The sequence below is a fragment of the Erinaceus europaeus genome, chromosome X, assembly GCF_950295315.1.
Source record: "Erinaceus europaeus chromosome X, mEriEur2.1, whole genome shotgun sequence".
In the NCBI taxonomy this organism is placed as follows: Eukaryota; Metazoa; Chordata; class Mammalia; order Eulipotyphla; family Erinaceidae; genus Erinaceus; species Erinaceus europaeus.
Window position 1 is genome coordinate 35989450 of NC_080185.1, and position 13861 is coordinate 36003310.

The 13861-nt window shown below is 36.7% G+C and overlaps 1 protein-coding gene across 5 annotated transcripts in view; it reads left to right on the forward strand.

The window, feature by feature from the left end:
* Positions 1–13861, forward strand: part of TENM1 (teneurin transmembrane protein 1) — a 1227224-nt gene that overhangs the window by 816706 nt on the left and 396657 nt on the right. For all 5 annotated transcript variants that reach the window (XM_060183574.1, XM_060183578.1, XM_007524285.2 and 2 more), the window contains 3 exons: positions 4506–4705; positions 5154–5364; positions 12220–12321. In XM_060183574.1, coding sequence (XP_060039557.1) covers positions 4506–4705; positions 5154–5364; positions 12220–12321 — 513 coding nt within the window. The remainder of the gene's footprint in view (positions 1–4505; positions 4706–5153; positions 5365–12219; positions 12322–13861) is intronic.

Genomic DNA, 13861 nt, shown 5'->3' on the forward strand with positions numbered 1-13861 from the left:
CTGAAATATTAACCCACAATTCCTTGGGATTAGCTGCTCTAATTTGTCCTTTTTTTTTTCTGTTGTAAATATCAACTTTTCTAAAGTACACAAACTCATTTATTCTCTCTTCTGTAATGACTTACCATCCTTTAACAACTAAATTCTACAGAACTAGCACTCGGGCCTTCTAGAACACGATGTTATCCTTTCCCTCCAGTCTGTCTACATGTTAGTTCTACAGTTTCTTTCCTCTTGCAGTACTGAGAACTGTTCCTTTCACATGCAACATCCTTTCAAATGGTTCTATTGCACTTGTATCCCTAGTTTAGGGCCTATTTTATTTTTTCCCAAATTATTTTATTGGGAGATTAATGATTTACAGTACAGTTGTTGACACATGGGCACAGCATCTTATATCCCTGCGATAAGTATCTGCATACCACTCCCACAGCAACTTAGGTCATTCTCTGCTATCATGCAGTATGCAGTAGGTCTTCAAAAATTCTTTCCACTTCCTCCCCCTTCTCCTTTCCCAGGGTCCTTTACTTTGGTGCAATAGATTTTTTTTTCTTGACAAGCCATTTTTAAATTTGTGATAATGGTTTACAAGATTGAAAGACTGCAGTCTATATTTCCATACCACACCCACTACCACCAAAGTCCTATGTGCCAACCCTCCCAACGATAACCATCATATTCCTCACAGTCTTAGAGACAGTTTATTTACTTCTGGGTTTTGTTTGTTTTTTCAAATTTATGTGTTTCAGTTCTTACCATTTTGTAGTTGTCTTTCTCCTCCTCTTTACTTATTTTACTAAGAATAATCAACTTTGACAGTCGGGCGGTAGCACAGTGGGTTAAGTGCACATGGTGAGAAGCACAAGGACAGGCCTAAGGAACCGGGTTTGAGCCTTCTGCTCCCTACCTGCAGGTGGGTTACTTCACAAGCAGTGAAGCAGGCTGCAGGTGTCTATCTCTCTCTCCCCCTCTCTGTCTTCCCCTCATCTCTCCATTTCTCTGTCCTATCCAACAACACTGACAGAAATAATAACTACCACAATAACTACAACAACAATAATAAAAAAAGACAAGGGCAACAAAATGGAAAATAAATAAATATAAAAAAAATTAAGAAAGAATAATCAACTCCACTTCCATCCATTTTGTCCCAATGGACACAATATTTCCATTTTCTGAATACAGAGCACTATTCCATAGAGTATATATTCCATAATGTCTTTATTCAGTCAACTGCCAATGGACATTTAGGCTGTTTTCACTCTTTGCCTTTGTGAATAATGAAGCTGTAAACATAGGGGTGTATATGTCCCTTTGAATTAGCGTTTGCTTTCTTTGGATAAATATGGCAGAGTGGTATTGCTAAATTATAATGTATTTCCATTCTATTTGTTTAAGGACTCTCCATACAGTTTTCCAAAGAAGCTGTAACAATCTAAAAAACTATATTACCAGCAGTTAAAAGAATCACTTGTTCTGCACAAATTCACCAACACCTGTTATTTTCTGTTTGTTTTTTTTAGTTTTTAAGAACATTGATTTACTGATGATAAATAAGAACTTATCTACATAAATGACATTAAAATATTGACACAGAAACATCTTCTTGTTTTTATCAAAACATTTTCTTGTTTTTATCATTACATATATTTGCAACACTGATCTTATATGTAATATGTTTAATCTTTAGTATAGTATTAAAAAAGAAAAATAATTAAATTGTGTGCACAATAAAACAAACTATCAACATACAAAATCTATTACCACCACCACTACTACTATTACTACTACTACTATTAGAGTACTGCCCAGCTCTGGCACATGTTGTTGCAAGGGATTGAACCTGGTATCTGGGAATTTCAGACATGAGTCTGTTTGAGAAAACCTGTTATTTTCTGTTTGGTTAATGTAGGCTGTTCTCACAGGTGAGAGATGGAATCTCATAGTAGTGTATATTTACATTTCTCTAATGATAAGTGTAGCATTTATTCAAATGCCTGTGGACCATGTGTATTTATTTATATTTTTACTTATTTTGAATGGAGACATTGATAAATTCAGAGGGAAGGAGAGAGATAGATGATAGATAGACCTGCAGCACCAATTCACTACTTGTGAAGCTTTCTACCTGCAGGTAAGAACCAGGGGCTTGAACCTGGGCCCTTGTGCAGTGTAATGTGTGTACTCAACCAGGTGTGCAACCACCTGGCCTATCCATGTGTCCTCTTCTTTAGAAAACTATCTATTCAGGAGCCAGGCAGTGGTGCACCCAGATAAGCATGCATAGTACTAAGCACAAGGACCTGCTCAAGGATCTGGGTTTGAGTCCCTGCTCCCCACCTTCAGGGGGGAAGCTTCACTGGTGTCCAAGCAGGTCTGCTGGTGCCTTTCTCTCTCCCTCTCTATCTACTTCTCTTGTCTCAATTTTTCTCTTTCCTATCCAATAAATATGGAAAAGATGGCCACCATTAGCGGTGGATTCATAGTGGCAGCACTGAGTCCCAGTGATAACCCTTAAGGAAAAAAATGTCTATTTAGTTATTTGGTCCACTCTTTTATTTGGTACTTTTTTTCTTATGTTGAGCTGTATGATTTAGTTATAGGTGTGTGATATAAATCACTTGTCCATTTGTCACATCTATGATATGCAAATATCTTCTCCCCAACTGGGTTGCTTGCTTATCTTCATATAGTTTACTTTCAAGACATAGAAGCTTTTTAGTTTAATGTAGTCCCATTTGTTTGATCTTGTTTTCATTTTATATGTCCATAGGATTGAGTCTCAAATGCCTCTTTGATGTTAGCCCTTCTGACTTCTGTTTAAAGATTGTTTTATGCTCTTGATTCATTTAATGTTTGCTTCTACTTGTAACTTTGTGTGGATTATTTTCTGTGATGGTCTCATCGAAGGTAACATTTGGTGCTCCCTATGGGTTTCTATTCTATATATATTTTGGGGGGCGAGTTACCATGCGGGTTGTGTCTAACTTACAATATCTACAACAATCTTTTTAAAGTTTGTATTGATTCACTAACATTTGATTATATTACTCTGGTCATTTTGTCCTTATCTTTCCTATCTCTTTGTTCTTTCCTGTTGCTGTTAAATGTGTTCCTGGTTCCATTGTATTACGTATCACCTAGCTTAGAGTATGAATCCATTTGCTTCTTCTTTTCATGAGTTTTCTAAATTATTTGTCTTACATGTCCTCCAATTCTGATTTTTCTGAAGTTTTTCTGTAACTTCAGCCATGGCTGTAGCTTGCCACATCTCAGCTTGTCCATTTAGCATGGCCTCTGTTACTAAGCCAGCAAGTAGTGCTCTAGCTGCAGTACTGGATTTCCATATTTATATTTCCTGGTGCTCAGGAGGAGGTGAGCTCCTACTGTGTATTCTGATGCCTTTGACATATAAGACCTAACTGCAGTATTCCATCCTGTACTCAAAGCCTCTGAGACTTAACTTTGTGAGAATTATTTTCTTTTGCATGCTCAAAGAAGAAGCAGAATTTACTTTCCATCCAGCTTTCTGGACCATTTACCTTCCCACAATCCTTCCTGAAAGCAAGGTCAGACAAGATGGTTTTAGTTCTCATCCCAGTTTTTCATGGACAAACTGGTCAGTCCTTGCAAGCAATTCAATATACTGATGCCCCTGAGGTCACTGCTTAAGGGCCCATAAACCCCCACCTTCCTACAGCCATCAGTGGGCACTGTTGCATAGTTACCAAGATGGTGCCAGCTACTGGCATGCATGGCTGCTTCTGTGCTGGGAATATCTCACTCTCACCTTTTCCACAGTGCCATTTTTTAATACTACTTTCCATAAATAATGTTTTCTGTCTCATCCATTTATTGAATAAACATATACTATGTCCACATGCTATTTGTTTATATTTTCTAGTGTACTGAGATAAATCTATGAATAAAACAGTCATTGTATCATAAAACTTTTGCTATATGGGAAAAATGGTAAGTTAACAATGAATAAGGAAGACGTGTGGGTGTGTTAAGTGATGAGAAGTGCAAAGCAGAAAATAATGGAAGCTAGAGAGAATAGAAATGCTAGGGATGAAGAGATTCCACCAACCAAATATCTATCCCTTCTGTGAATACCTAAAGCACTTATCATCATCATAGGGTGGTTCTTATTTATACAGGTCTTATTCCTTTGTGTATTTACATTTTCTTGAAAAGGGAATTACATGTTACTCATCTTTTTTCCCCCTTCTTCTAAAGCTACAAAGATAACACTCAGTAAATGATAGATAAAACAACAAATGTTAAAAATGAATGCAACAGTAGTGTAAGAGAAGGAAGAAACCGATATTCGTGGAGTACTCCTTGGAGGATAGTGATTTTAGGCAAAATCTTGAATGATATGTCGGGTGGGAGAAAGAAAGCACTGAAAAGTCATTTTGGTATGGCCATTCTTGTATAAAGTAAAAATCGTTGCTTTATAAATTAAATCTAATATGTATGTTTTTCTTTGCCTTTAAAACCAGTGTTTCAGAAGGGACGGGCAATAGACACTGGAGAAGTTGATATTGGTGCACAGGTCATGCAGACTATACCACCTGGATTGTTCTGGCGTTTCCAGATTACTATACACCATCCTATATATTTGAAGTTCAATATTTCTTTAGCCAAGGACTCTCTGCTGGGAATTTATGGCAGAAGAAACATTCCACCTACGCACACTCAGGTATTTGATTGGTACTTCATGAACCCTTTCAGAGAGTGGTGAGATGAACAGTTCAGAGTTTATGACTTTCAAAGTGTGTAGGAGTATAAAATGAGAGCAGGAAATCTTTGTAATAAACAAATATTATGAATTATAACAGTCAGTTTAATGAGAAAATGGCATTGAGAAACAGGGAATGACATTTAGAAAAATGGATTTAGAAAAGAAAGCTTAAGAAAATATTTGAAGCTTGAATTTTCTTTTTGGAACAGAATGCTTAAGAGCCTTCCCAGTCTTCTCATTTTGCTTAGCTATGTCACTACCTCCTCCTCTCTCCCAGTCCCATACATCCATACCCCCTGTCTCAATAAAGTCATGTAAGTCAGGATGGCAAATTAGTCAAACAGGTTCATATTTGTTGTCTATAAATAAAGGTAGTAACTAATACTTGTGTTTGTATTTATTCCAGTTTGATTTTGTAAAATTAATGGATGGAAAACAACTCGTCAAGCAGGACTCTAAGGGATCTGATGATGCCCAGAGCTCCCCTAGGAATCTAATTTTAACTTCACTGCAGGAAACAGGTTTCATAGAGTATATGGACCAAGGGCCTTGGTATCTGGCATTTTACAATGATGGGAAAAAAATGGAGCAAGTATTTGTGCTAACTACAGCAATTGGTAAGATGACTTGGCTATTATTTTAAATTGACAATGTGTCTATAGAAAGACACAATTAGTGTCTTTCAGTGATAAAAGTGATATAGATATTATTTAAACTTGTTACTCATTCTGCCTTAAATTCACTATTCAGAAAAAGTATCTATGAGAAAGGTTTATATTGTTGTCGTTAATGGTGTTTAAATGCTAAGTAAATTGTTTATATGCTCCTTTACTTCCTGAATTTCAGGATACTTGTCATGTACCTTTTTTAAGTTTTCAACAAGAATAATTCCCTGGGTAATATGTTATTACTGAAATTACATAGATGAGCAACTTCAGTGATGAAGGGAATATAAAAAGGAAGCACTTAATTAAAGTTCTATTAGAAAATAAAGTAAAAAATATTTTTTTTCTAATGGAAAAGCCAACATTCATTATTTATTTAGAACTTATTCTAGAACCATGAATGTTTGAAAATATCATATTACGAATATTTACAAGAGTCTTAATGATAACAATTTGAGCCATTGAAAGGCCTGCCATAGAATCGTTTAACAGCCATCACAGTGAACCTGTACAATGTTATAAACCGATATTTCTTTGATAAAAATTCAAAGAAAAATCATCACAATGACTCAGTATACTCAGAGCCTTCACAAATGTGGTCTTTTTAATTCAGTGGCTATATGCTTTCATTCACTTTCACCCTAGTTAGTCGGAAACTTCTCATTTTGTCAAGTCTTAGTGAATTCATTTCCCCTGACCCTTTGAGTGAATAAAGCTGAGTTCTTTAGCTCTTTTATATCCCTGAGGGTAAACAACTCAGAGACACAGTACTTTATTGTGTGAATTTTCCTAAAACATGTGTCTTTTAAAAGAAGGGGAAAATATTTTTTAGCTGTCTGTCTTCTATACAACTCTCACCACTTTATCCTTTAGTTAACCTGTTCAGCCATATGTTTGGGAAGATGTATTGCCTGTTAATAGATATGCCATATGTTCTTTATAACAATTAAGTTCTGTTTTTGATTGATGTTAAAGACCTTTAGGCAGTAGAAAATGGTGTTCCACTGATAAAATTATCAAAAAATTCTTCAAAAATACTCAGAAAGGTGATAAAAATTCACTAATGATTTCCCCCTTAAAAAAATCCCACTGCATCTTCAAATGACAAGGTATTTGTTATCAATAAATTCAAAAAATATTTTCAGTCACAATACCATTTTACCTCTAAGAGACACAGTAAGATATATTCAATAGAACTGAATTCAGACAGTGAGTTATTTTCCTATCCAAGGACCAATTTTGATAATGTAAATGCTTATGAGTCAGGAGAATGAGTTTCTCTTAGGAAATCAGAGCAGTTAGCATTTCTAAAATATCTGTGGGGAATAATTTCTGTTCTTGTCTTCCATAGTCCTAAACTCAATCTAAAGCACTGGTCTACTTCTTAATATTAAAAAAAAAGAAAAATGAGAAGCATGTTTGCAGTTTTATAAAAAAAAAATGCATATTCTACAATGGGACTTTACCACTGAGCTACAGTTCCCATTATTCAAATAAGAAACTATCAACTTTCAGATATAGCAGTATATTTGCTTCTTCCTAGTGGAAGGCATATTTTGTTTGTGTATTTTTCACTTTTAGTTTTAATTTTTATTAAATTACAAGATTACAGTGTGTAGTTCCACACCATACCCACCACCAAAGTTAGTTTTTATTTTTATTTTATTTTATTTTATTTTTTTATTTATAAAAAGGAAACATTGACTAAACCATATGATAAGAGGGGTATAACTCCACACAGTTTCCACCACCAGAACTCTGTATCCCATCCCCTCCCCTGATCGCCTTCCTATTCTTTAACCCTCTGATCTGGGAGTATGGACCCAAGGCCGTTGTGGGATGCAGAAGGTGGAAGGTCTGGCTTCTGTAATTGCTTCCCCGCTGAACATGGGCATTGGCAGGTTAACCCATAATCATAGCCTTCCTCTCTTTCCCTAGTGGGGAAGGGCTCTGGAGAAGCAGAGCTCCAGGGCACATTGGTGGGGTTGTCTGTCCAGGGAAGTCTGGTCTGCATCATGCTAGCATCTGGAACTTGGTGATAGACAAGAGAGTTAACATACAAAGCCAAACAAATCGTTGACCAATCATGGACCTAAAGGCTGGAACTATAGTGCAAATGAAGAGTTGGGGGTGGGGGTCTCCATTTTGTAGATAGCTAGTAGGCCTATTTTAGTTATATTACAAAGGGCCTGTGGCTATACTGGGTTTTGTTTTCTTTTAATTTTTTCCCCTGAGCCTGAAATCTGATATGCAGGTGGATCCAAGTTATTGTCTGAGGAGATGATGCCATGGCTGGAAAAAAGACCAGAAAGCTGGATCAGGGAAGAGAGAATATTTATACCCTTAATATTGACTGTAAACCCCATCAATTTGATGTGATCTGGGGCCAATATTCAGCTTAAAAGCCTATGTGACCTCTGCATCCCTGTAGACCTAAGCTCAGATTCTGTGCTCATGAGTAGGAACATTCCAAGCTGTCCCGATTTCAGGACCTATCTTCCTTGGGTGGAGCATAGAGTATGTTGTCCATTCTCCCTTCAGAGGATGGAACATTCCCTACCATTGTTGATCCAAATTGAGGGCAAAGTCTTCTGGGGGCCTACAAAGGGGTCTATTGTGTTGTTCCTGATAGAGATGACTAGTAATAATGGAGAGAGGAATCTATTAAAGATCTAGGCCTGTCATGTCTGTTTGGAAATCTCAGGACTCCCCAACTAAGGCCCCAGCTGATGGGGCGGCCTGATAGTGACTAAAGAGTCATTGTTAAAGTGTGCCAGTCTCTCGCCCTTATTCAGCTTTTGCAGTCCTTGCTTTGATAAGGTTAGCTTTGGAGTGAGTGAGGGAAGTGTGATAGGAATTAGGTGAGGAGGGTATGTAAGTCTAAGTAGACACTATTTCATTATGAACTTTATACTGACTCACTGCAAGCTATTGTGTACTTTTGCTTTCAGTTAGTTTTAATATAAAAGACAACAGAAACATTTCTCCTTCAGTTCCATTTAGAGAAAATGTATCTAAGTTATTTACTCTAAATTCTCCCCATTAATTTTTACACTGTTATAATTTAATCACAATCATAGTAAAAAGAGAGAACAAAATAAAGTCTGTATGAGTTTAACCATTCTAAATGATGTTTATTCGTCTCATTTTTGTTAATGGTAGAATCAGTTGATTGATATTCACTATATTTGTTCTGCCAACTAATAAAGATTAAGACAGTATAAATTACCAACACTTGTTGAATGACTAATACAGGTTAGCTATTGACCTATACTAATATATAATATCTACGTAGTGTAGATGAAATTTTCATTTTTCCCTAATCTTGGTCAACCTGTTTTGTAACATGATAATAGACACTATAAAGTGCTACCTTGACCATTGTGCTATATACTGTATATTCAGTTATCTTGTGTAATCATCATCACAGCACTAATAGTCTTTATAGTGAGATGTATATTACAAAGGAAGAAATGAATGCCTGGAATGTGTGACTCATTTGGTAAGCTTTCATCTTTATCAAGTGGCAAAATTGAGATTTGAAACTCGGTATATTTGATTCCCCAGTTATTCCTCACTTCACTCTGTAAGCTTATTCATTACCTTTAGTATTTCCTATGAGAAAATATGCCAGAATAAAAACTCATCATCAGTGGGAATTCAGATAGCAAATCATTTTCAACACCAATATAGAGTTAGGGTTTTAAACATGTAACTTTAAAACCATTCTCAACTCTAAAGAACTGAGGTCTAGGAAGTGATTCTCATGCAGGATTAAAAAGAAGGCAAAGCTTCCTGGAGGCCAACATAAATAAAAAGATAGATTCTTTTTCATTACTAGTTATTTAGGTGCTTCTGCTGTAGCCATCTTCCTCCAGGAGTCCCCAGGCTATTCCAATGTCTTTTTGATATCCGGTGGAGTTGGCAGCTCCCCAAAATTCCTATGTTGCATTCCCTTCTCATTTGCATTGCTGGTGTTAAGCTCTGTGCAGTGTATGGGTCCAGGGACAGCTCTTATATAAGTCAGTAAAATGTAGGGCATTTTTATTTATTTTGATAGTTAACATTATTAAATCCTTTTTTCTACAATAGCTACATTCCCAAAAGGCTGCTTCCATAAAGTCATCAATAAGAGCTCCTGTAAAATAAATTTAACTATATTTATCTTTGTAAACTTCCACCATGGCCTCCTCTTACCCATCCAAGACAGGGGAAATGCAAATGTAGATTTAAGAACTATCATTATTACTTGGGGGCAAGAACACTAGAGAAATAGAAAATGGAGAAATAATCCATTACTCTCTGAATAAAGACAATTGAGACACTGTACCTTTTGCTAACTACATTTTAAATAAGTTATTTTCTCAAAATAACTAATGCTTTGAGTTTAAAATGGTTTGTGCATTGTCAGATGTTGCATTCCTGCTAAACCCAGTTGTAGTTTAGCAATTTCTATGTATAAGTTTCTTTGTCTAGTTCAGTTTTCTTTTTTTCTTTTTTATATTTGTTTATTTTCCCTTTTGCTGCCCTTGTTGTTTTGTATTGTTGTAGTTATTATTGCTGTTGTTGTTGTCATCGTTGTTGGATAGGACAGAGAGAAATGGAGAGGGGAGGGGAAGACAGAAGGCAAGAGAAAGATAGACACCTGCAGACCTGCTTTACCGCTTGTGAAGCGATCACCCTGCAGATGGGGAACCGTGGGCTCGAACCGGGATCCTTACTCTGGTCCTTGTGGGCTCGAACCGGGATCCTTACTCTGGTCCTTGCACTTCGCACCATGTGCACTTAACCCACTGCGCTACCACCCACTCCCTAGTTCAGTTTTCTTACACAGGACTCAGAGAACACACTATCGCAAACTCATAAAAAGCAATCTGTTGTATTCACATGCAGGGGAAAAGTACATTCTTTGTGTGACAATGGGCTGGCTATCTACACAGCCACCAGATCCCTGCTTATTTTTGCAAATGGACTATTACTTTCTCCCCTTTGCCTTTGTTTGAACAAAAGCAAAGTGAGTTCTCTAACTGTGGAAGGTTACTATTTGAAGCATTGGTCCTCCATGTTTTAATACAGTGTGCATTTGCTATGTCACCCGGGGTCTTTCTTAGATTGTTAATTACTCAACTGCATCTCTCAGGAGAAAGATTCAACATATCTCCAATGAAACTCAGACATCTACATTTTAAGTGCCTCAGGTTATCATACTGATAGAGGTGACTAGAAGGCCACAGTTGAAAAAATATTATTCCTTGACCCTTATTGTCAGTTCTCATAATTCAATGGAAGGTGCCAAGAGAACTTCCATGGTTACTTCTAATTGGAACTGATTGTCTGAGTAAAAGTAGATGAATTAGACAATTTGGACTGAAAAAGCAAAAACTGGTAATATGATATGTGTGAATTTAATAGACTAGAACATGAAACTAGTGTCCAAAAGTGTCAAGTCTAGAAAACACATAGAGAAGAGTAATGAAAAAAATGATTTTAAAAACCTGCAAGATTTTAATTTTTTTATATTTATTTTATTTATTTATTCCTTTTTGTTGCCCTTGTTGTTTTATTGTTGTAGTTATTATTGTTGTTGTCATTGTTGGATAGGGCAGAGAGAAATGGAGAGAGGAGGGGAAGACAGAGAGGAGGAGAGAAAGATAGACACCTGCAGACCTGCTTCACCGCCTGTGAAGCGACTCCCCTGCAGGTGGGGAGCCGGGATTCGAACCGGGATCCTTATGCCGGTCTTTGTGCTTCGCGCTACCTGCGCTTAACCCGCTGCGCTACAGCCCGACTCCTAGAACCTGCAAGATTTATAAATAAAACTGTCATGTTGTATGATTTAAACTTAAGCAGTAATATATCTCAATTATTAGTCAGTAACATTGGGGATAGGGGAGTCCTTCAAGAGTAGAGCATGTGCACTGTAATAGTGCATGGACTTGGTATTTGACGAGAATATATTCAAATACAATTTTAAGTTAGAAGCAATTTTAATGCCACTGTCAGAGAATTTTGTATAACTTCATACTTTTACAGTCAATTTACTTACCACAATAGTTATCAAAGTTTTGTTACACTGCATATCTCTGTGTCACTAGAACTACCTATGGGCAGCTGCAAATTCTTCTCAATTCCCCTGACATCTATTCTTTCCCAAGAATGCACTGAAGGGAAATTAGTGGCAAAGAACTTATAAGCATTTACAGTCATGAAAGCATTTCTCAACAAAATACTTAGATTTCAATGCTTTTAGTAGTGGTGAATTTAATATGAACACTTACTTTAAAAGCCTTCCATTGTCACTTATTAATAAAATGAAATACTGATTATCATATTTAAGCTGTCAAGCTATTAGATTAAGCATTCCTAGATTCTCAAGACTTTTTTTTTGCTACAACCTAAATTTGAAAAGTAAACAGTAGAAGTAGTCTTCTGGGTTGCTTTTTTAAAGCCCCATTTGCTTTTGAGAACTGTCCTATGACCCTAGTACATTTTGTAATTTTTCCATGAGTGTCTCATAAGAATACAATTCATCTAGACCCTATATGTACTTTAGAAATGAGGCTGGTTTTTAGTTCTACTTTTGAATAGTCAATTCAGCAAATCCAGGTTCCTTTTAATGATTCGGCACTGCCTGTGACATCTTGCAGAAGTCTTTGGCATTTGATTTTAAATTCTAAGTGCTCCTTAGACAGCAGAGGTCAAGTTTGTTATATATGCAGTACTTTGGAAATTTAAAAACAAAATTAAGGGTCCTACAACCTACAGGGATTTATTTGTTTTTGTTTTCCTTTGTCTCTCTATTAATAGAAATAATGGATGATTGTTCGACCAATTGCAATGGAAATGGAGAGTGTATTTCTGGCCATTGTCATTGTTTCCCAGGATTCCTTGGACCTGACTGTGCTAGAGGTAATGTTGCTCTGTTACTCTGGTTAAGTTGGGGGAATTGATGCCATTTAGGAACAGAGAATTTATAGCAAAGTAGGAAGAAGAAGAGTATTAGTAGTAGAGGCAATAGTTGTAATACCCTCCTCCCCATGCTCACATACACTGTCATATATTTTGCTAGGCACTGTTCTAAGGACTTAATGTGGGACCAGGAGGTTGTGCACCTGGTTAAGCATACAAGCTACAGTTCTCAATGACCCATGTTCAAGCCCCTGGTCCCCACCTGCAGAGGGAAAGCTACATGAGTGGTGAAGTAGAGCTGCAGTTGTCTCTCTGTCTCTCTCCTATCTCCTTGTCCCCTCTCAATTTCTCTCTGTCTCTATCGAATAATAAATAAATGAAGACGTTATCTCCTTTAATTTGCATTTATTATGATGCTCCTATGAGGCAAATTTCTCATTAAGCGGATGTTATGAGCGAAACACACCTCAGAGATGTTAGATAATGAAATACCTAACAGCTGGGATTTGTACCTAGAATGGATTCAATGACTCCACACTTAAATTTTCCTCATGAATTATTACATGACTTAAATAATGGGCAAAATAAGTAACAATGTAAGTTGAAGGAGATTAGAATTTTAAACTAAACATTAGTGAATTTGACTTTTCCCTGACTTGACCACAGTTTAATTCTTGCGAAAAGTGAGGCAAACCATATAGTGATTTCACATAGACTCACAGGTATTAGTTTAGAAATGTTTTCTGCTCACTTTCAACATGTTCTCAAAAATTCTCAGTTTGCTAATATTTTATCAGTGTATTCTATCAGTTTTCTCAGCTATTCATTTTCTTTATATTACATTTTATTCAACAAAGAATTGAACACTAGCTAGGTTCCCAGAACCATAGAATTTATGGATGTGAAGGTAAGAGTGGAAGTGGTAGCTAGTATTAAAAATTAATTGGGATAGAAAGTACAAGTACCCAGGAGATAGTTAACTTGGTAGACTGTGTCTTGCTATCCATAAAGTCCTGAGTTCAAGCCCTGTCACTGCATAGGAGCATCAAGTATGGCGCCTGGGGAAGCTTTGTGAATGGTGAGACAATGTTGTGTTGCTACTATCTATATCTAGAATTGAAAGAAAGGGGGGGAAAGCCTGAGAGAACTTGAATTCATATATGTGCAAAGGTCCACTGCCATTAAAAAAGGGAAATAAGGTGGAAGGCACCTGCAGAGGGGAAGATTCAAAGTAGTAAAGCAGTGCTGTAGAGCTCTCTCTCTCTCTCTCTCTCTCTCTCTCTCTCTCTCTCTCTCTCTTCCCTCTCCTTTTCTCTTCGTACTCCCTCTCTCTGTGCTGTCAAATAAAGAAAGAAAAAGCAAAAAAAAAAAAAAAAAAAAAAACCTCCCACTAAGTGTAATGGATTACTTGTCTAGGCACCGTCCTTAGCCATAAACCTGGTGGGAAAAAGGGGGGGGGCTTCACAGTGTTTTATAGGAGAGGGTAAATGTTAAGATACTTTAAATGCGTGTAAGTCCTGTGCTTTACCAATGTGTCACC